Genomic DNA, 22,612 nt, shown 5'->3' with positions numbered 1-22,612 from the left:
AGGCCCTGAAACGGCTGCGACAGCCCCAACAGCCAGTGAGCGGGGCGAAGCAATGCAGCACCGCTAATGCAACTGCAGGCGGGTAGTAGCGTGAGCTGCTGGGTTGTGAATCTGTGGTTTTAACCAGTAATTTGGGACTTACAAGTGTGGGGAGAGCAAAGTTTAGTTGAAAAGTCGGTAGAGGTACTAGCAAGGGCTCTCGCGCAGCAGCCCAGCAATAGCACGTGCAGCAGCAGCAGCAGCTGCTGCCCGCGGCGCGCCCCAGCAGCAGCAGCAACAGCAGCAGCAGCAGCACCAGAGGCAGGCGGCATCGGGGGCTTTGGGGTTTACGTTTTTCGTTTTGCTTTCCCATTCAAACATCACTTTGCAGAACTTGTTATTTCGTGAGAGTTATTGAACTCAGCCAATCACTCAAAACGCATCCCAGGCAGCACAGCAGCCTATCAAGAGCCGCGCCCAAGCAGCAGGACCCCGCTTTGCCGCGACAGCCGGAGCAGCAGAAACAAGTGCATCAAAGCTCCATTTAAATCTACTTCTGTGTTCTTTCAACGGAAAGCTATCAAATCTCTTGCATTCAGGGCTCTATAGAACCCACGAGGAGTGCTGCAGCCAGGTACTGCCCCTCACCGCAGCAGCAGCAGCAGTTCATCCTGTGTGGCTCTGAGCGCTTGCTGCGCTGTCGTTCGTTTCTGTTTTTCCGCCACAGTAGAGGCTTATCGGGTGTCTGTTCCAATTGTTTTTCTCAGCTGTACATGTCTTGTGATGGCGTTTGCTCGTGCGGCCCTCTCTGTGGGTGTTGGTGCTGGACGCTCGGTGGCCTTGGGGTGCGCCGGCTGCAGTCCTGTCTAGTTGAATGAGACAGGCGTCTATATGCTTTCTGCTGCATTGTGTCTACAGGCTCTACAGACAGCTGGGCGTTTTTCTTTCGGTGTTGGGGACAGTGGCCACGAGGGCTGCTGGGTTGGGTGATAGGTGGTCTGCGTGTACAGCTCAAAGCAGGGCGCTCATTCTCGGGTTGCTGCACATAATCTTTATGTGTGCGGTTGCTGCTGCGGCGGCCGAGGGAAGACACACCCTCTGTGCAATGAAATCTGCGTCTGTATTTCTAACCCGCCCCGTCTTCCCGCGGTTGCTGAGAGAAGGCAGCCGTGAGTGCTGCGCTGGCCCCTGAGCGTCCTTCCTTTGCTCTTTTTCTCACGTTGATTCGAGTATCTGCATACTGCGAGCTGCGCGCAACAGCGGCAGGCTCCAGTCTACCCCACCAGAGGATCCATTGTTGCCTCTAAGCCGTACTCTCCTCCTTCAGGACGTTCATGTGAACGCCCACGCCCCCGCTGCAGGCGGCTTTGCGTCCGCTGCAGCGATAGAGGCTGCAGGAGCAGCAACAGCAACAAACATAAAACAGCATCGAAACCGGAGCTACAGCAGAGCCACAGCAACACAGCACGTCCTGCCTATTGCAACGGTGCAGCGCAGCAGTGCCTTGCCCCGTTGGAATGCGAACAGCCAGTAAACTGCAGCAGCAGTAGCAGCAGCAGGATCGGCGGCCCCACAGCTGGTGATGGTCGGCGGCTCTGCGGCGCTTCGCAGGTGAAGCGGTGAGGGTTGGGGACAGCCTGAGGGCTGCTTATCTGTAGGAGTTCAAGGAAAAGGTGAGCATACACATCGAGCAGAGCAGCACGCAGCAGCAGCTGTTTGCAGCCACGGAGCAGCAATATCCTGCAGCTTTCTGTGCCAATTGCGTCGTAGGGGATGCATGCAAGTTTCTGTTTCTTTATATTTTCACATATGCGCTATGCTGCGTGTTGGCTGCAGCTTTCTTCTGACCCCCCACCAGCGGCAGCAGCGGCTTTAAGCCGCAGAGCACTCCCCTTTCTGCTCAGCGCAGCATGAAGGAAGGGCAGCCGGTGCCTCCCAGCCCGGCGTTTACTTTCGGCGGCGGCGCAGCGCGCCAGCCAGTTTATCGGTGCCGTGAACCACCGTGAGGCCGTAGCAACAGCAGCAGCAACAGCAGCAGCAGCAGCAGCAACAGCAGCAGCTGAGGATTTTAAACTTTTCTCGGCTCTCCCCATCCAGTTTAGCAAAGCAAGATGGGTTTTCTTTCAACTCTTCGCCGCGAAAAGCGGAGCTGCGACAGCAGCAACAGCTTCTGCTGCAGCAAGAGCGAGGCGGACTCGGAGTGCAGCAGCCTGCGTCAAGACGTATACGACACCGTGCAGCCGCAGCAACAGCTGCTGCCGACACCATCCTATGCGCTTGACCAGTGGACCTTCCCCTCCAGCCGCAGTGGCCTTCGCAACAACAACAGCAACAACAGCAGCAACAACAGCAGCAGCAACAGCAACAACAACCGCCTTTTCACGCGACTTGCTACCCACGGCGCGGCCTTCCCAGCAGAGGCCCCTCGCTCTGTGGGTCGCTCTATCAGCGGGGCAGCTCAGCTGTCCCGACATGACAATTTGGTTGCAGGAGCAGCAACAGCAACAGCTGCTGCTGCGGTGTCACCACACGGACAGCGGTGCCTCCAGCGTAGCCAGAATTCGGCCGTACCTTGCTGCTGCTGCAGCGACAGCAGCACGCACAGTGGCGGCAGCAACGAACTGTGTCGTGGACGCTGGTGCCCCGGCGCATGTTCCTCGGGTTTGCTGCTACAGCAGCAGCAGCAACAGCAGCCGAAACAGCAACAGGCACCGCAGCAGCAGCCCGCTGGCATGGTATTGAACGTGCCGACTTTGATTGAATCCCGCGGCGTGAAATGCCTCATCCTTGACGCCCCGACAAACGAGAACCTGCAGGCGTATCTGGCACAGCTGGTGCAGGTGGGGGTGACAGACTTGGTTCGTACCTGCCCCCCAACATACGATGAGGGGCCTTTGTTGCTAGCTGGCATTCGCGTCCACGATTTAACATTCCCGGACGGAGAGGCCCCTCCTGCTGAAGTCATTTCCCGCTGGAGAGCCCTCGCAGCCCAAGCACAGGCAGAGGGCGGAGTGCTGGCCGTACACTGCGTCGCAGGACTCGGCAGAGGCCCCGTGCTCGTGGCCGTATCACTCATTGACAGCGGATTCGAAGCAGAAGAGGCAGTCAACTTCATCCGCTCCCGCAGAAAAGGTGGGTTAACCAATCCATATATATATATATATATATATATATATATATATATATATATATATATATATATATAATATGTATGGGGTGCGGGGGGGGACAGGCGTTTGGTGACGGGGATGAGGAAGCGTTCGTGGTGTGTGCGTTGTTTGGGTTTCGTCTGCAGGGGCGATTAACAGGCGGCAGTTGGCCTTCCTCCACAACTACAGGCGCCACGCCGTGGCGTCCCGTCGGTGCATGCGGAGGTGCACCATTATGTGAAGGGTTCCACCTTGGGCGGGTTGGGGCTGGAGGGATCTGTTGGTGGAGCTGGTCAGCTCCTGCAACCCGCCGATGAGAGGATATGACCCAGCAAGATGATTGGAGGGGCCAGGCCAGGCCCACGAGCTGCATGCATGCCGCATGCAGCAACAGCAGCTCGTGAGAGAGGAGCGAACTGGTGTACCTACCCTACACCATGCGCGGGTTTATATGCGTACACCGATTACGTGAAGAAATACCGTTGATATGATTTACTGTGCACGTGCCGTGAGGTCTTTGCGTGCATTGTATTTAACAAAAAAAAAAAAAAAGTAGGCAGTATACTTTGCCCGGCCTTCAGCAGGGTATTTAACAACGCAGAAGAGGAGGCGTTGAAAGCATATGCTGTGGTGCCCCTGTTGTCTTCGCACGTCCAAAGAGAAAAGGGGATGTCGACAGCTTACAGTGGTGGTAGCAGGGAAATACATTTGCATGTTCGTATATGTATCGTGGTGCATATGCGGGTTGTTCTGGCCCGTGCGAATGTGTTGTTGGGTGAAGGGATGGCCGGGGTGGTGCCTGTGCTGATGTCGGGTGACTCACTGTGGAGGGGCCCATAGAAGATGGTGTACCCTTATTGAACTGTAATACAAAATAATATTGAAATAGGTGCATATATATATGCCTTACTGTGTGTTTCAGCCTGTGTTAATTTTGCCTGTCTGTACGTGTGTTGCGGTTAAACGCAACCAGCCATACATAGATGCACCTTGATGGTTGCTGCGGTTTGCACTGCTACTGCTCGTTTGAGCTGAGAATGAAGGGGTGTTCTGCATGCATGCAATGTCCGTCTCGGCGTCTGCTTCCCTCCCAGAGGGTACAGAAGGGGTACAGAGGGTAGCGTAGCTAGGACAGGGTGAGTGGATAGATCCCGTGGGCTTATGAAGGGCCCGCGGGCGAACATGCAGCGGATGCTCCTTCTGCCACGGCTGGTTGTGTCGCTACACCTGAGTGTCATGGGGGATGGATAGAGAGCGGGGGAGAGTGAGGATGCTATCGCGGAAAGGAGTTGTTGCGTAGAGTGGTTGACGGCAAGGAGCTGACGCGACGAATGGCTGTGGGTCATAAGACTTGCAGATCTCGTCTATAGATAATCTAGGGGGTTAGGGTTTAGGTGCTCTTTTATTATCTTCCCGGCCCTTTTGTTGACAAAACGCTCCAAGCGCCTGCTCTCTGCCTCCCCCAACTTTGGAACACTTTTTATTCCGAACGCACTTAGTGCGTTAAGGTATCCGCAATCGCAGCAATTCCTCCGTGGCTGTCACGAACATCGAAAGTCCTCGAACCTGTCCTCTAGTTGTTGCAGCTGGCACTGCTGTAGTTAGAAGTAGTAGTAGTACTGTTTTAGTCCAAGCCCACGTGGACCGCAGCAGGAAGGCGGTTACTTCGTGGGAAGAAGGATTAGACTTATTCAAACATAGGGCTCTTATTGCGTAGCGACATGTAGGAACTGGAGTTTCTCACTTTCGCTCTTCGTTACATTCAGCCACAGCCTCATCAGAGCTGCACTTACTTACATCTGTCTCACTTCAGTGCTTTCTTGTCGAGGGCTAGCGTGTCCCAGGAAGACAATCACTGGCGTCAGCAGATGAATAGGATACTCCAGGCCCAGGAAATTCCCTGGTGCATTCTATTTCTTCTTCTGTCAACTCGAAGCATGCATGGTCAGCATTCGGTTCTCTAAAGTGCAAGCAAGGGGAGCCGAACGTATGCTAGAGTATTCTTGTTCCTAGCATCTAATTTTTTGCAGTATTTATCACGAACTATAATTTCAACAACTACCGCGCGTCGCCTTTGAGTGTTTTGCTTTGATGTGTTGCAAATGCTCCCAACTCGCAAAAGAGATGTCAATGCCAAGGGAAAAAGAGAATCTTCAGATCCACACATGGAAAAAGGGGTGCAAAACGAGCTGCACAAGTTTAGTTTACTGTGCAATAAATAGTAGACAATAATGCTCATTATCGCGTCCCGAAGTGCCTAGGGGAGAAAGTACGCAATAATGCGCATTACTGAGCCAAGGTGTTGTTGAAGGCCTGGAAGCCTTTAACATTCCCCTTCAGTAAACTGAGTTTCTTTTTTTATTCGCGTTTCTAGTGGTTTTCCATTCTCCCAATAAGCAGCGAGAGGAAGCTTTCCACCTGCTTTAGGGGCACACCGATGACGTTGTGTGGGCAACCCGAGATGTATTTCAGGTGTTTAGCCATTTCTCCTCTTTCAACTAAAACAGCTCCTGCAGAGTACATGACTTCACCTTCTTCGATTATGCGATTGCGGACTTCTTCGTTCAGTTCGTTGAACTTCACATTCGACTTGACACTGAACATCTCACGGGTGTCAAAGCGATACCCTGACGGGCCCCCAGGATCTAGCAAGATGTCTGCTGCATGAACCACTGTCAGAGGGCACGTGCACGGGTCAGGATCATCTGTGGGTTGCCGGCGCTGAAATCTGTTGCAGGCCTTGCATTTGTGTGGAAACTGCTGCTTTGCGGGAACAGGTGCATTGGGGTTCCATGGAGGGCGCTCGAACTCGCTAACAAGATCAACAAGAACGAAACTTGTAGTCACAACTATGGGCTCATCGGAGTCCGAGTACCTCTTGAGAAAGCACGCAGCTTCCTCCTTGTCCTTGGGCTTGAACAGAACTTGTCCCCCAAACTCTATTCCCGTGTCCACCGCTACCAGCACCGGAGCGCGGCCATCTGCTGCCTCCGCTACCATACAGGACTTTGAAAAAGATGCGAGCTGCGCAACTGCTGCGGTCGCGCGCCCGTTTCTCCTCGCATATGCTTCTGCTCTCTGCATTAGCGGCACCCGTTCCGTCGCTGGGATGTTCATCATTTGGTTCTGCAGCCTCAGCTGCTGCAGATGCTGCGTGTCCGGCAATCGAAGTGTATGCACCGCTGCGTCTGCCTTCATATGTGCTATGAGTAGTGTGCGGGAATCTGCACCCACTTGAGGGTGTTTCGCTTCCAGCCAATCTTGCACATCGTTCTCGTCGAACGAAGGCGAGAAAGCTCCAAAGGGAACAGCGGCACTTGCGAAGAGCTGTCTTCTAAATTCACTGGAAGTTGCCAGTAGTAAACTGCAATCCTTTATCGCCATTTCCTGCAACTTCGGGAAGTCTGTGGGCTGCGGAAAGCTGTAGACAAAGCCAGGGGTGGGCTCGTCCCCGTTCTCTTTTTCGGCCTCCATTCTGAAGTGAAGAAAAGCGCCACCTTAAATCCAATCCTCAAACTACTAAACGCTTAAGATACGGTGGAAGCCACGACAAAAAAAGCGCAAAAACCCCTTTTGTAAGGCACAACTGTCTGCCTGCACGCCATGGGCTTGGGCGCCAAGGATGATTGGCAAAAGACTTGAAACCACTAAATTTAAAATAGACAATTTAAAAATAAGGATATACCTTATACAATATCTAAGAAACAACAGTTCTCGAGTTGCAGATCCCGCTGCCGCCCGTTTCATGCAAGAGAGAGGCTTCTGTTTCCCTGTGATCCTCCTTCGGCAGACAACGATGGAGCATAAAGGTTTGTTTGCTCCTGTTTTGTTCTGATTAATGTTTATTTCATAAGATAAATTGCTGAAATATATTGTCTGATTCTTTCTGGAGTACTTTACGAATCCCTTAACACTCAAGGAATATAATTGATGTCTAGGGGCCCCGCTCCGAGAACGAGGCTTCGTCTTGTGAATTTTGTTTCCTGTTGGCAGTCTACTACGAATTTGCGCACTGCGTGCTTTCAACGTCTTTCTTTGTAGTTCCACAGGCTTTTAGGAGCAAAACTCCACTGTCGCCCGAGGAAACCAGCCGCACCAGCATGCAGAACTTCTGTCTTCTTCTCTGACCCTGTAGGACGCAAAGACGTCCAGTAAGGGAGCAAACATCGTTATGACGGGCCTGTCTGCCTTTTGCCGGATATACGACTTTGTTGATGCTTCGACTNGGATTGCTGTCTACTGGAAGATGCCGACGGCAGTGGAGGAGAAACAAACGTCGGAAGAAGTAGTTGATAGAAACCTCAAAAATAAAAGGGGTGGCAGTTCGGCAGAACATGAGGGAAGGAAACGCGTGAGCAGTTGTGGGCAAAAGGCGCGGAGCTTAAGGCGTTTGCTGGAGCACCGGAAGGACGTAAGCATCGCTTCCTGCAATGTTTCGGCAGTATATGAATGCTTTGATGAATATGTATTTGTATATGGATATATATAGATATACAATATCTGTACGTGTCTGCGGTGCTCGTTTGGAACCCCTTCTTCGGTGTGTAGTTTTCTGCTGCAGTTGCCAGAAGATGTGCAGGCACGGATGCTCGCAGATGCAGAGGCGTTGGAGAAGCGGCACCGGCAGCGGGTGAAGGAGTTAAAGCGACAGAAGTTCATCAGGGCGAAGAAGGCTCTTTATTCTAAGCTCAAGTTCTATGGTATGCGCATCTGTGGTGGTTGTCAGCTGTAGAGTTGGCGCGCTTCATAGTACAGGGATATAATCAGGTCTTCGTCATGCGTTGCAGCAAGCGCTGTATGCTTCTCCGTCTCAGATCATAGAGGCCTACGCCTGTGCTCCGCCGTGTGCGCAGTTTCTCTCCCGAAGATGTACACTGTGCATACAGGTTTGGCTAACTCCACATGTCTCATATGGTTTGTACTGTTTGTGGTTTGTCGTGATCTGCCTGTTGCACGCAGAGTTGAAGAAGGTGCAACGCCGACTGCAGCAGACGCGAAAGGAGCTGATCCAGTTGATGTCACAGCAGCAGGAAGACCCGAATTCTTCACGTGCTGCTGCCGACAACGAGTCGATTCCGTCTGCTGTAGAGGCAAGTGGGGAGAAGCTAAGTGAGCGCATAGCGGAGGCACAGCGAAGGTTGCGGCTCCATCTCGACGACTTAAACTATATACGCGTACGTCGAGGAAGCTCTGGGGCATTTTAAAATCTATTTCAACTCTTCTTTGCACCCATGCAGCACTAGCAGCAGCAGTAGCAACTGCAGCACTAGGCTATCAGCCGGCTTTAGCTGTGCCGCCCGGGGACCTGCTATGGTATCCGCCTTCTTATTTCACGAAACGCGTTTTGTGTGTTTTCTTCTCTGAATGTAACCTGCAGTTATACCCGGCGGATGAGCCTTACGTCGCTCTTTTTCCAGGTGTGTCTCAAGAACAGCAGCTCCACACCTTTGTGACTCTTTATCTTTGAATTGCTGTTTGATGGCTGCGCAGTTGGTCTGGTTTGGTGTTTTCTTTCTTTTCGCTCCTTTACAGTAGGAGATACACCCCACACTTCTGGTCCAATTCGCAGCATCCATCTGACGGATTCGCTGCCAGATGCTGATGGAAATCCGCTTTGCTTGTTTTGCTGCAGCACAAGACACGGAGGAAAGCCAGAAGAAGCGGCAGGATATGCGCCTTCGTATCCTCCAGCTGGTGAGTGACGATGGCGGCACCTGTGTCTGCCCAGCTCCACAAAGGAGCAAACACAGTGCAGAGGAAGCAGCTTCCCGTTTCTTGTTCCGTTGTTTTTTGTTCTTGTTTATTGTTGTTTGTTGTTGCTTGCTGCTGTGTGTGTTGTTTTTTTGCTTGTTGCCTTTTGTTTGTCGTGTGTTGCTTGCCTTTGTTGTTTGTTGTTTCTCGTTTGTTGTTTGTTTGTTGGTCGTTGCTCGTGGCTGGTGGTTAGTACCTACCACTTGTTGCTTTTTGTTCGTAGTTGCTTCTTTTAGTTTGTGTGTTGCGCTGGATCGGCCCTACTGACTCATAGATTTGAACGAACCCTTTTCGCCTGATTCTGCTGTGTGGTGATCTCAGCTTATAGACAGCAGAAATGGCAACGAAGCAACGAATGATGAGGATGAAGGTAGGCAGAAGATCTTTGTCTCGGCAAACGCCCCCATCTGCACTGCAAATCGTTTTTTTAACCCATTTCTACGCAGTTTGTATCATCGCTGGACCGCAGTCTACATGATTTAGCCTCAATAGCAATGCAGACCCGATGCCAAAACTGTGCTAAATTCTATGCAAAATAACTCCATATTGTGCCTTTGTCCTGCCAAACCCATTTGCTGCAGCCGTGATGTGCTATACCGGGGTGTATATAACGACACACTTATCTTGGAATTCCACAGTTACTATTAACATATATATATATATATATATATATATATATATATATATATATATATATATATATATATATATAATACCAGGTTGCGCGTAGAGTCTTGTGTGTTTTGATGCTCCTAGGGAGGGATGACATGTTTGTGGATGCGCCACAAGCGGCGGAAGGCACGGCTGCTGATGACGCAGATCCTTTTGAGGATGCCCAGGCCCTCACTGACGAGGAAACCGAACAAACAGGCAGTAGAACAACACACAAACATGGGGGTAACGCTCTGCACACGAAGCGCATGAGCGGGTCCCGCGACAACAAGCGAGCGGGAGGGGCGGCGGCTGCAGCGATGCATAAGAAAGGAGCTCAACGAGAGGGTGGGGGCCGCAAGCCTCCGCAGCACAGCAGGAGCAACTGCAACACCAACTCGAGCAAGAGCCAATTGTCTGGACGGAAACAGTTTACCCCAGACAAAACCTGCAAACAACACAGCGAGCGTAGGGATAAACGGCGCACAAACGGGACCCAGCATCAAACACCAAAGCAAAAAGAGCGAGAGAAACAAACCAATTCGTCATTAGCTTCCACGGACACGAAAAACCAGCCAACACGAATTGGGCTGTCTAAACACAAGGCAGCAAACCAGCACCTCATTTTTGACTCAGACGACGAATAGGTTCTTTGGGTTTGAACATAGCATGCAGTTATTTTATTAGACTTGTCACAAATACGAAGTCGGAATATTTGTAAGAGTGCTTGAATTGTTTGTTGCTCTACTCGCTCATTTGCCTCTCGCTAGGCGTGCCTGATACCCCGCATAAGAGCTTCAGTGGGAAGGACCATTTACTGCAGCAAGCTGTCGAGAGGGGTGGCCAAGGGATTCCGTCTACCGTCACCTCTATGCTTAGGGAAGATTTATGCATAAAAACGCAGCTGATGCTCTCTTCACGCAAGCGAGCTCAACTGCAGTGAATGGGTGTTGTGAGCACCGAGTTTGCGACTGCAGCTGTACTTCTTGCTGCGGGCAGAGCGCAGAAGGGAAAGCTGTCTCCCATCTCAGAGCATGCGCTCTCTGATAAATCATAGTAAACGTTGATTGGCAGGACTCACCGCTTCAGTTGGCATGTAATATGTTCAAAAATATAGTGAATGTATTTCACTCTCAGTCATTATGCTGTTTACGCCGACTCGCCTCGCTGCTCTGTCACCTCAATTGCCATTGCCTCCTCCTATCTCACTTCTACATCTCGTTTTATCGCAGATACGCCCTCAGCTCGCATAGAGCACTTATTTGCATTTTGATTGTCGCTTCAGCAGGGTGTGCTAGGGGTGTGCACTGGAACTTGTATGTATACGTTGGCAGCTGGTAGCTAAGTAAGTCTCTGGAAATTCTCTAGGGTATCTGCACGTACATCGGAAATTGTGTTTGAATCCTAACCGTGCAGCTGCCTCGCGGAGTGTTGCACCAGAAAATGCTGCACTTCAGACCGAGCAGCTCCCTTGGCTCCCATTTAGGACGCTTGGCACAAGAGGCGAGGCCAGGTGTTTTGAGGGGAATAACTATACTTAAGGATTTTTCATTCTTGCAGCTCTCGGCAGTTGTCGAGTAAGGTTGGAGCCGCTTTCTTAGTCTAAATAACCGGGGCCTACAGTTTCCCTTTGCAGCTTAGCACACAGCTCAATATTTGTTAGATGGTGCGGCGAAGTGTGAGCTTGACGTTCGCAACGCCGACGGGTTGATAATCTCTATTCAACTGATGGAACGCTGAGTTGGGTCGTGAGCCTGTAGCGCGTTTTGTCCGACGTTGATACATATGCTTCTACTTGCCTGGAATGCTATTACAAGCTATCTAACAATTGTCAACCTTGCCACTCCGTGCACCAAATGGCTATTGGGCGCAGTTATACCGCGGTCGTCCTGCAGCGGGCGATCCAGAAGTGTGCAGAAAGGCCACCTACCCCGCTGCTGCCTCAACTGGCTGCAATGTCTACCTGTGTTAATAGTGTTGAGCTCCGTTGAGCCATCAGGGGCTTCTATATGTATAACTTGCAGATCAAGCGCTAGATGATGGATTCCTATAGACCCTGATGTACGCCATAACTAACTTCTACCTCGTTCATAATCACGTGCGCTCTTAGCAATACTATATGCAGCTTCAGCAGTTCAAGTGTGGGCGGTGCTGCATTGCATTAGTAGGTATTCTACCGATGAGATATTTCAGGAGCAGTAGCGTCTAGTGCAAACAGGCGGAGTGTAGCTACGCAACTGTTAGTCAACCCGGCGCCGACTGCGCTGTGCATGCACACTACGACATATGTGCCCTTGCTAAAAGGGGAATGTGATAGTTCAAAATGCACTATGCAAAAGAGGCAGGATTTGTCGAATTAGTTTGGACTGAACCTCTACAAGCGCGTTGCCGCGCTATGCACACGGGCTCGTCCAGCCCCAAACACTGCCACCTGTGTCTTGTTCGTATTAGGCAGAGTCCCGTTGTTATATAATTAGGTAACTGAGCTCGTTTCTGCTTGAACTTATGTTTCTATTGCTTGGTTTGACTTTTTCTCTGCGTTCCAGGCCTATTCTGTTGCCCTACTACTACTGCTTCGCCCCTCCTATGCTCTTCTCCGGCCCGGTTCCCGTGTGTGCTGAGTGAGCATGATATCCAGCTATCGTTTGCCTCAGCTGCATCATATGTGAAGTACTCTTATGTGTCTCTTCCTCTGCACTGTCCCCTCCTGTCGGCCTCTCGCCTCCCACTTCCGACAATGGCGTGCATGCTCATGAAGTGTGAGACGAAAAGCAGCAGAGTGAAGGGCGTTGCCTTCCACCCGACACTCCAGTGGTGCCTCACAGCGCTGCATAATGGGGCCATTCAGCTGTGGGATTACCGCGTGGGCTCCTTGGTGGACCGCTTCGAGGAGCATGAAGGTATGCTGCACGGAACCAGCAGCCACAGAACATACCCAACCACCAACCACAGCGCAGATTCACAGTCACGTACACCTCCATATTCCGTATATCAGTAGAGAGAGGATCCATCACATTGCAGCTGGATGCAGCAGGGGGCAGGAAACAGAGAGACGTAGTACAATAGGCTCATGGTAGTACGCCTGATGGCTGCGAGAACCTAAGGCAATCTGCTGAAATAGGACACCACTGAAATGATGAATGCCGCTCAGTCTGTCGCCAATGACACCGGCAGAGTACCCCTACAGTACCTGTGTTTGATATTCCAGCCTTTAAGTGCCTCTTGCGTCCATCGTGTCCCAGCATTGCAACGGGCTCCTTGGAGCTGCAAGCGGATTCGCTAGGCCACTTGGCTCAGATATACTTTTCATCCTGTCTCGTGTATGCATGCATGCATGTCTGTGCATCTCTGGATGTACAGATGACGTTTTGCGCTCCCTTTATCTTTTGATTGCTTTTCTGTACGCCAGTCCGTTCGTTCTAATGAGTGCGTTGGTGTAGTTTTCGTTTTTTTCTGTGCATGCGTGGCTAACTGGTTGCCGTTCTCCCCGCTTACCTATTCCACTGAATAGCTTCCTTCATGCGATTTCTGATTCCAATTCTGCATGGCGTTCGTTAGACCCATAGAACGCACCTATCGTACTTTCGGTTCACTTTCGACACGTGAACGCGTTGCTTTTTTATCTGCTGTAAAATAAGTGCAGAGTAGACGGACCAGGCTAGTGCCTTTGCACTACTTCATATTCCTGATGTATGCAGTGCATACCGCTCCATATTGGTCTTTGCTTCAGGTCCTGTCCGTGGCGTTGATTTCCACTCCTCTCAGCCCATCTTCGTTAGCGGAGGCGATGACTACCAAATAAAACTGTGGAACTTAGCGCAGCGCAAATGTATATACACATTTTCGGGCCATTTAGACTACATCCGCACGACCTTCTTCCACGATGTCTACCCCTGGATTCTTTCCGCCTCCGACGACCAGACCGGTGCGCTGTTTCTCCCAGCATTGCAGTGTATTTCACATGGCGGATTAAGCGTAAGGGATGGCAGTACTTCTTAGGTGAAGTGTAGGCACATGAATGCCGCGCAGTAAACAGAGTCTCATGGATCCACGCATTCCTGCAACGTTCCTGGGAAATTGCACAAGCATAACCAGGACAAATATCAACCCTGAACCCGTTTTTACTCACCATTCACGTGTTTCTGTCCTCCACCCTCGGCTGGTCGTGCATTTGCCTTTGGTTCTGAATGCTCATCTCTTTCCTTAGGGGCTGCTCTGGCCCCTATTCCAGTGCTTCTCTACGATCACCAATGCACTGCGTGTTCTTGTGTTCCGGTACACAGGAACGTCCCGGTACACAGGAACACGCAGCAGATTGGCGATTGTATTTGAGTGGTGCGCATGCACATCTGTGTTCGCCTTGCCTGTGTATTCCCGGCACACTGGCGGTAAATGTGGGGTCGCCTTTGCGCTTCACTGTGCTTGCCTTCAGTGCGGATTTGGAATTGGCAGTCGCGTGTGTGCTTGGCCGTCTTAACCGGACACACGCACTACGTAATGTGCGCGCGTTTCCACCCAACTGAAGATTTGGTGGTGTCCGCTTCTCTCGACCAGACGCTGAGGCTCTGGGATACCTCAGGGCTTCGGGAGCGCTCTGGGGGGGTTACTGGGGCTGTTGGACGCAGCGGCAGCAGAAGCAGCGCTCATGGAGATATATTTGCTGCTACAGATGCCGTTTGCAAACTCGTTTTAGAGGGCCATGAACGGGGTGCCAACTGGGCAACATTCCACCCATCTATGCCCCTCATCGCGTCGGCAGCTGATGACAAGCTGATTAAACTCTGGCGGTAGGTTTAAGTGAATCGACATGGGCGTGAGAGAAGAGCGTCCAGACGGGAACTGCGAAGGAAAGATGGCGTATGGTTTGGTGTCTTTACTTTGTGCCGTTCGTTTCTTGGTCGCCGTTTGGTACTGTGAACTCGACCTCTACAGCTTGATAATGTCCTGCCTTTTAGCCTGCGGGTCTGTGGTGTGGTAAAACGCGATAGTGTTGGGTGAGGTGTCTGCGACTCATTTTCAGGTACAACTCTGTGAAGGCCTGGGAGGTGGATACATTGCGTGGGCACAGCAATAACGTCTCTTGCTTGGTCTTCCATCCGCATCGCGACTTGTTAATTTCGGATTCCGAAGATAGAACCATAAGAGTGTGGGACGTATCGCGTCGTACCTGCCTTCATACCTTCAGAAGAGATATGGACCGCTTCTGGGTGTTGGCTGCACACCCTACTTCGGGAGCCATCGCTGCAGGACACGACGGAGGGATGGTAGTTTTCAAACTGACTACAGAGAGGCCTCCCTCGTGCATGTGGACGGGGCACGAGCTGCTTTACGTAGCGGAGAGACGACTCTGCTGGATAGACACAGCTGCACTCGTGCATCAGCAGCAACAACAACAGCAGCTTGAGGTCATGCTCACGGAGGTTAGGAGGCCGCCGAACGCCCTCGCTAACGGCCCCAAGCAGCTTCTTGCGAACCCACTCAACACGGGAGAAGTTAACGTCGTTGTTGTGTATGTACGTCGTTGGCAATCTCCCTTGAGCCGCCGTTGCTTTTTGGGGACCCCTCGTTGTCGTCGCAGCTGAACTGCCTACAGGAATCATTCAGCTGTGGGGCGAATGCGGCGTTGGTTGTGGACCTGGGCTTTGTCTTGGCTGCTGCAGGCGGAAGGAGACAGCCTTTCCTACGACTTTCTTTGTGGTCCCCGTGCAGACGGCCGGGGTCCCCCAGCAACCGGCTGTCTATCACAAGTTGCACAGGTGAGGGGCCGGGGGGTCCTTTTTCGTCGCATCAAGATTTGATGAGAAGAAATAGGAGGCTGTGTTGTTTTCACGAGTAGGAGTTCGACACCGTGGTGTCTGGCTCGTGTTTGTGTGTAGTGTGACTGTGGAGATATGGGTATTCACCACGGGGCGCACACGTTGAGGCGCGCATCTCTAAGTATTCGTAGATACGTTCTTTTCGCGTTTCGCTTTGTGGTCGTGCACCCGATGTGTATTTAGAGTAGACGTCACTTTTCCGTGTGCGTGCCCCGTGCCTGGTTGCTTGCACGTGGTTATCTCTGCCGGCTTGTATCGGCATAGGAAGCAGCGGGAACACATCGTTCCGGCGTTTCCCCCGGACCTTACCGTGTACTTCATCAAGTATGTGGGCTTGGAATAGTTGCGGACTCGCGCCCTGAGTGGAGGGTGGGTTTTGCGCCTCGTAGGGGACGGGCCTGTCCTTCGCCTTCATCGCTCGCAACAAGTTAGCCATCTTGGAGAGCGCTCCGAACGGCAGCTGTCTGCGGATTCAGACGGCCCCTTCAGTATCTTCTCACGCAGCGCATGCCACGGCGGACGCCGGCCGCATTGAGCCCTTACCTGTCACTACGGACAAAATTTTCTTTGCTGGGCCTAACAGGCTTATCCTTCTCGGCGAGGACAAGGTAAGACAAACAGGCACCAGCAAGGCAGCCAGGCAGCCACAGCTAACCACAGCCGACCTGTATGCATCCAGGAGGGTTGCAGGCGGGCGCCAGCAGCGGGAATAAAACAAGGCATCGCTCCGCCAATTGCGTTTCTAACGAGCGATGGATGTGTAGCGCACTAGCTGTTATTGCAGAAAAATCTGTTTGAAGCATGCCTCCTTGGTGCTGCTCCTTTTGCGCTACTTGACATGTCCTCAAACACGGCAGTTGTTCTATTCTGTCGGTTCCTTTCGGACTTTGTTCTGTCCGTGGTACGGTGCAGATGTACCTCTACGACGTCCCGTCGCGTCGTCTTTCTCCCCCGTTGACGTTGAACATGGGGGGTCCTGTGAGGACAGTGACGTGGGCGCCCGACATGCAGCATTTGGCGCTGACTTCGAAGCATTCTGTGGTGTTGTTGCGCGCAAATTTTGCGGCTTTATCTGCCGCTGCGGTCGGAGCAACCGAAAAGGAAATGGAGGCTCCTGAGCCAGTTTTCAAGATCCTGGCTTCTCTCCACGAGAACATCCGCGTTAAAGGAGGAGTTTGGGATCCCGAGTTTGGTCAGCCAACCAGTGCAGCAACCCCACAATTATGACCACCTGAGACAGAAAGGGCAGTCCACTGGGTGTATTTTGCCCAAACTTCCTCTCGACTCAGGGGCTGCCAGTCTTGTTTGGTTATCGCCTGCTGCTTAGCTGCTCTTTACCTTACTGCGACATAGCTGCATGGATGGACTGAAATGAATGAAATGGAATCGATGCGCTTGGATTGTGCGTGTTGCTGCATGGGCGCGTGCTCTGGCGTTTTGTGTTGCTTCGTGCAGGAGGTTTCATTTACTCTACTCTGTCCCACGTAAAGTTCTGTATGACCAATGGAGACAGAGGCATCGTATATAGCCTTTCAGAGTCCATATATATAGTCTCGTGAGTCAGAATTTGTGGCAGTTTGTTCTCCCTTCCGTTCGGTACTCTAGTAAAGACTGATGGTCAATGGACGTGGGCTGTCGCTGGCGAACTTTTCCTTGCTTGCTAAGAGGTTGCCGCCAACAAGATTTCGTCTTGACTAGACAGAAATACCATGCAATGGTTTGCCCTCCAGCGCACAGCCCAGCAAATGGGGTTTTCTTGAACGTGGCTGCTGTGGCTGCAGGGTGATGCAGCAGCAGCTTTTATACTTGGATCGACGCTCACAACTGCATTGCAGAGCACTGGCGTGCAATGACTATCTGTTCAGAGTGGCTCTGAGTCGTCAAGACTACATGAGGGTAAGGATTGTTCCGTGGAGTGGTGTTTACGTGCATTTTTTTGACTTCTCGTCTCTCCAATTTTAACTGTGACAACAGCCGTCAGCGAAATTGGGTTTCGGATCAATAAGCCCCAAATCAGTCCTGGATCCCTTACCTTTTTTCCGCCTCAGGTTGCCTTACTTGTCCGTCATGGTAATCTCTGCGGTAATGCACTCATCGGCTACTTGAAGGAGAAAGGATATTCTGAAGTGAGCATGCGTGGGTGATGGTGGTTTCGTTATATTGTTGCTGCTGGTGCTGTGGCTACCTTGTCGTTGCCTCTGCTTATGTCGTTGGTCTCCTTATGGGTGTGTTGCTGCTATCCTGTGTCGCGCTCCCGACGGGGTCAGTGCTGCTTTTTTTGCTCTTGTTCTTGGCGGTGTTGCCACTGGTGTCCGGTGTGGCTGCTGCTGTAGTTGTTGCTCTGTTGCGATTCCGTCGACGGACGTGATACATGCTGCTTGCATTTCTGCATTGGAAATATCTTCTCTTTTGTTCCCTGTGCGTTCCGTCGGTCGACATCAGATTGCTCTAGAGTTCCTGTCCGACTGCAAGTCCAAGTTTTTGATGTCGTTGGAGGTTGGCCGGATGGATGAGGCGCTTGAAGCTGCAAAGGCTTTGAACGACAAGGTATTCTTCCCTTGCCTTTTTTCCCTTTCTCTCCTTGCCGTGCCCTTGTGCACATTGAGAAGTTCCTGTGAACTGTCTGTCTGCTGTGTCGCGTGGACTGGCATGGTGCTCCGAGTATTTTCTACTACATACCCGCTCAACTACTTCAGTGACGTCGGTGTTTGCACAACGTTGATCTCCTCGACTTGCACCCCTCTCCCCAGTCCGCGGTTCCGTCCCCTTGTTGGGGCCTCTCGGGGAGAACAATTCATGCAGCGCCAATGTGCGGCATTTGGTTTACTTTGGGTCCAGGCGGGATGGCGGTTGCTGGCGGACGCAGCAATGCAAGAGGGGCACTTCGGACTCGCGGAGATTTGCCTCCAGAAGCTCAAGGCGTTTGAAAAGTTATCGTTCCTCTATTTGCTTCTGGGGGACCGCGCCAAGCTGAAGAAGATGTTGCATGTGTCGAAGCTACTGCGGGAGCCGCTGCTGCGGCAGCACCAAGCTTTGCAGCTGGGAGACGCAGAAGAGCGAGTAGACGTTTTAATGGAGGCGCAGCAGCCAGGATTAGCATATCTTTGCGCGAAAGTGCACGGCCTACATGAACTAGCTGAACAACTGAGAGGATCCGTAGATGAGAAGGACGTTGAGGAGTTCCTTCCCAAGACACCCGTAGCGCTTTTTCCGCCCTTGCCTGTCATGAGGTGACGCGCAAAGAACACGAGAGCACCATGCCCAAACTGACTTTCCATTTTGTGGATGTGTGCCAGGTGTTTGCTTATGCTTGCACTTCCAGTGTGTAGACGTTCGTGCGAGCGTTATTTCATGTCTTAAATATCTTGATGTCTGTATGAGCAGTGTAGGCGTTGAACTGTTCAGTTTGACGTGCTAAGGGGCAGGTTCTGTACCTTGCGTTTATTGCGTGCAGATTTGGGCCAGGAGAGGCCGCCACGTGGAAGCCAGCAGTTTCAGGAGAATTGTCTCCTTTTGCTGCAGCATTGCGTGCCGTCGATGAAATGGATCCTGAGACGGCTCGCTTGATGTTGCACAAGGGTGAATTCCACTTTCGTTTAGTTGCCTCTCGCCGCATCAGCATTCACATTGCGCCTGTTGACTGATAGGAACTAGGAGGCATCGACAGTTACAGTGTGTCTTAAGCTTGCCAGAGCAACAGCGTGCATTTCCGGAGCCGAGGACCTGCAAATGCATCGTCGAGTTTTGCCCGTATTCGCGGTTGCCTGTGCAGGCATGGACACGAATGAGACGGACGTGACTGGTGCAGGGAGGGGCGCTGGGATGGTAGGGGATTGGGGGGAGGCCGCGGGGGTTGGCAGTGATGAACTGGAGGACTTTGCATCTGTTGGCGCAGCGGCAGAAGGGGAGTGGAGAGACGCAATCGATATTGGAATAGATGATGAACCAGCTGTTGCTGAAGGGCCAGGGAGGGGCCATGGGGTACTCAACGGAAAAACAGAGGGGCTTCATGCAGACACACCAGGGGCAGACCCCACAGCCACTTGGAGGCAGAAGCCCATCCCATCGGATCTTGTTGTAGCAGGTAGAGCGTTTGTTCACTCGTGCCCGAGTATCTGCCTTGCTTGCAAGCTTGATGTCTACTTCTGTAGGATTGATTGGCTTCCAGTGCAAACTTTAGCGGTATTGGTATCCACATTGCTTTCCGAAGTTTCCTTCGTGGTCGATCTCATCAAGTTGGTTTGTATGGATATCTTTGTTGCGATAATATCTACCAGCAGATTATGCGTATTCTGAATTAGTCTCGAATGACACTGCGATGGCGAGCAGCTGTGTTACGCCTCCATTTCAGGGGACTTCACCGGCGCCATCCAGATGCTACGGCGTCGTCTGGGCCTTCTGCGTGTTGCTCCATTTGAGCCTGTGTTCCAAAAGATCTACGAAGCTAGCTGGGTTCAACTGAAGGGTCACTCCTTTGCCCCGCCACTGCAGCTGCCTCTCATCCGGGGGCAGCCCTTCAGGACAGCAGGTCCTCCTCGCTTGATCAACAGTGCATATCTGCTTACGCAAGTCAGAGAAGCCCACAAACTGGTTACAGGTACGTTGAGATGTCCCGCATTTATTTTCGGTGTCTACGTGCCAGTTGAACCGCATATTCTCGTGCTTGTAACGAAATCCTCCACCTGTGACTTCGGCTTGCAGGGGGAAAGTTTGCAGAGGCCCTTACTGCGTTCCGGAAGGCCCTTATTACCCTTGCACTTGCAGTGGCGGAAAATCAAGAAGAGGAGCAACAGGTGAACAATTAAGCGTCTGATCCCTTTCCACGCGCTTCATAGATTGCATAGCCTTCTTGCAGCCGATGCTACGAAATTTCCGATGGTTTCTTGCCTTAGTTATGCGATTTGCTGTTATTATCTTGATTCCAATTCCCCTTTCATTGTGAGTGCTAACGCTGCTGATATTTCTTTGCGGTTGTCGTTTCAGTTACTAGAGATGCTGGACATCTGTAGAACGTACATCACCGGCATGAAACTGGAGACGGCTCGTCTGGCCCTTGCGGAATCTGATGCGCAGCGCAGTACGCCAAAATTTGACATATCATACAGAAATGTATCTGATGCTGATGCTGTTGCTTCTTGCAGTGAAGGTTGTTCTGAACCTGTGTGCACTGATAGAGGCGTAGATGCCAATGTGTCTTGTGCTGTGGTGAGCAAGGGGTCCACCTTCCCCGATTACAGTGATTTTCCCCCTCCGAATGTTTACGGCAGATAGATTCGGCGTTTTGAATTATTTTGCCTGCAGACTTAGAGCTCGTCGCATACTTCAGCTGCTGTCGCTTGCAACCATCCCACTCCTTCCTTGTCCTTCGTAGGGCAATGAGTGTAGCGTGGAAAGCGCAGAACTTCATTACTGCTGCATCTGTACGTCCGTACCCTCCTTTAGGTCATCGGGTTCTTTTTGTAGGGACCGCAGCTCCGCAAGAGGCTTCGTTGTCGTTGAATGAGTAGTGTTGTTTGGAGAGCTGTTGTTATGCAGTTCGCCCGCCGGCTGCTCTCTGGAACTTACTCGGGTTTAAAAGGCGCACCAGAAGAGCTGGAAAAGGCAAAGAAGGTTCTCCTGCTTTGCGAGCAGAAAGGAACAGACGCCATCAACATAAATTATGAGCCTGCAGAAGCAGGTGAGCATAACGAACTGTGCAGACCAACCCTTTCCAAAGCAGCTACAGAACACCCCAATATCGCCTGTCACCAGCATCCACGCATAGTTGCTGATAATCCCCGGGGACAAGCTTCACGGGGAAGGTTATACAAACTGCACAGTATATAGGGGTGAGTCAATGCGACAAAAGCGAAAAGTTGCAAATGGATTTTGTTTGTTGCTTCAGAGAACATGCTGCTCTGCACGTCAACCCTAACGCGGCTGGACCCAGGCACCCCTGTTGTTCGCTGTGGTTTCTGTGGGGCAGTGGCCCAGCAGCGTGTGCAAGGCGGGTTGTGTAGGGTTTGTGAGGTTTCGGAGCTTGGCGCCAGAGTGAGCTACCCAGGGTCTCGCGTGACTTGACGATCGTGCCGTTACTGTATGCTCTTGAATGAAGTAATCGCTCCAGTTTGTAGAACTGCAGACCTTCATTGTTTGCGTCCTGACTATGTGGCTCCTGCTGCGCTCAGGTGGTTGGCGTTCAGTTCCTTCCGATTGTCTGAGCTGCGTGGTGGCCAGCTGCATCTCCTCAGGAGAGGCAAGAGCCTTTCCATTCTCCACGCCAACAGCGTGGTCGTGGCGGCTGGTTTTGTTGCGAGTCTTTACTAGTGCCGACTCGAGTCACATCTTACTGTGCACCGCTCAAACACGGAAAGTGGTATATCTTTATAAATCTGATTACCACTGTAGAACTGCCACTTCTTTTTACGGTAATTCTGCAAAGTGGTGGCCAAGCGGACATATCCCGTGAGTAGACATAGAAGTGTTTGATTCGTTTGCTTTGAAAAGGAAAGAGAACTAACATTGCGCGGCCGAAAATGCGGCGTGCGATGTTGCAGTCTGCATTAGTCGGTTGAAAAGGTGTTGAGCTCTCTGTAGAGCATCCGTCGTAGTCACAAAGCACATGTAGAAGGCCTTGGTTTGCTTGTGCTACGAAGGCGTCTGTTACGAATGGCGTCTGACAGCTTAACTAGCCAGTCTTATTCCAGTGTGCAACGGAGACTGGAATAGAGGAATGGCGCACGTGATCTGCAACGGCGATTATCTCGCAGTCCAATGAACACAAATTTGACGTCTCAGTAACTGCTCCTGTTTGATTTCTGGCAGACGCGATCAAATGTTATCTCACCGTTTCCCTCGTTTTGTTGTACGTTGCCTTCGCGCGGTCCCCATTGACTCGGGAACTGAATTCAGGAATTTGGCTTCCCTACGCGCAGCAACAGGCTCAGCAGCCCCAGCTGCATGCCTTTGCAGTACAAAAATGGCAAAAACTGTGCACAAGCCTATTGAAAGAATCGTAAGCGGCGCTTCTGTAAAAGCACGCAATCAGGGAGCTAAGCATGAGCTGCGGAGCTCCAGTTATTCCACGCTGGGCATTCTTCCAGAGAATATCGTTCTATGCCACCCAAACCTCAACTGTAGCAGTCACTGAGGCTTTCGGCTGATCCGTTGAGCAGGGCTGTTACAGTACATGTGTACAAAAGCGCATAAAGGCAGCGTTTGTCTGCTGCGAGCAGCACGCTCTAATAAATAACGAATGTGCATTGCCACTAGGCCGCACATTTCCCA

At 51.6% G+C, this 22,612-nt stretch overlaps 4 protein-coding genes across 4 annotated transcripts; 3 read left to right on the top strand and 1 right to left on the bottom strand.

The window, feature by feature from the left end:
- Nucleotides 1-2,090: 2,090 nt before the first annotated feature.
- EMH_0004690 (phosphatase, putative) lies at nucleotides 2,091-3,369 on the top strand (the record flags this gene model as incomplete). Its single annotated transcript, XM_013502376.1, has 2 exons — nucleotides 2,091-3,111; nucleotides 3,275-3,369. The coding sequence occupies 2 exons, from the start codon at nucleotides 2,091-2,093 to the stop codon at nucleotides 3,367-3,369; spliced, it is 1,116 nt and encodes a 371-aa protein (XP_013357830.1).
- A 2,129-nt stretch (nucleotides 3,370-5,498) lies between these two features.
- Nucleotides 5,499-6,602, bottom strand: EMH_0004580 (Maf-like protein, putative; the record flags this gene model as incomplete). Its single annotated transcript, XM_013502375.1, has 1 exon — nucleotides 5,499-6,602. One exon carries the CDS (start codon nucleotides 6,600-6,602, stop codon nucleotides 5,499-5,501), a length of 1,104 nt encoding a protein of 367 aa, XP_013357829.1.
- Nucleotides 6,603-7,299: 697 nt separating this feature from the next.
- On the top strand, nucleotides 7,300-10,177 carry EMH_0004470 (uncharacterized protein; the record flags this gene model as incomplete). The annotated part of the gene is given in 9 exon segments (XM_013502374.1): nucleotides 7,300-7,353; nucleotides 7,357-7,479; nucleotides 7,690-7,828; nucleotides 7,943-8,014; nucleotides 8,088-8,302; nucleotides 8,506-8,545; nucleotides 8,761-8,822; nucleotides 9,201-9,249; nucleotides 9,636-10,177. Coding segments are annotated over 9 exon segments (1,296 nt in total).
- A 2,090-nt stretch (nucleotides 10,178-12,267) lies between these two features.
- EMH_0004360 (coatomer alpha subunit, putative) lies at nucleotides 12,268-21,546 on the top strand (the record flags this gene model as incomplete). Its single annotated transcript, XM_013502373.1, has 20 exons — nucleotides 12,268-12,430; nucleotides 13,261-13,455; nucleotides 13,963-14,317; nucleotides 14,551-15,043; nucleotides 15,191-15,286; nucleotides 15,736-15,954; nucleotides 16,259-16,538; nucleotides 16,802-16,901; nucleotides 17,128-17,242; nucleotides 17,395-17,472; nucleotides 17,789-17,893; nucleotides 18,185-18,576; nucleotides 18,801-18,925; nucleotides 19,119-19,430; nucleotides 19,698-19,943; nucleotides 20,048-20,139; nucleotides 20,330-20,551; nucleotides 20,882-21,023; nucleotides 21,231-21,376; nucleotides 21,514-21,546. The coding sequence occupies 20 exons, from the start codon at nucleotides 12,268-12,270 to the stop codon at nucleotides 21,544-21,546; spliced, it is 3,909 nt and encodes a 1,302-aa protein (XP_013357827.1).
- Between the last annotated feature and the right edge of the window lie 1,066 nt (nucleotides 21,547-22,612).

This window comes from Eimeria mitis, genomic scaffold, assembly GCF_000499745.2.
Source record: "Eimeria mitis Houghton genomic scaffold, Emh_scaff9, whole genome shotgun sequence".
Lineage (NCBI taxonomy): Eukaryota > Apicomplexa > Conoidasida > Eucoccidiorida > Eimeriidae > Eimeria > Eimeria mitis.
This window is presented reverse-complemented; position numbering and strand designations above follow the sequence as displayed.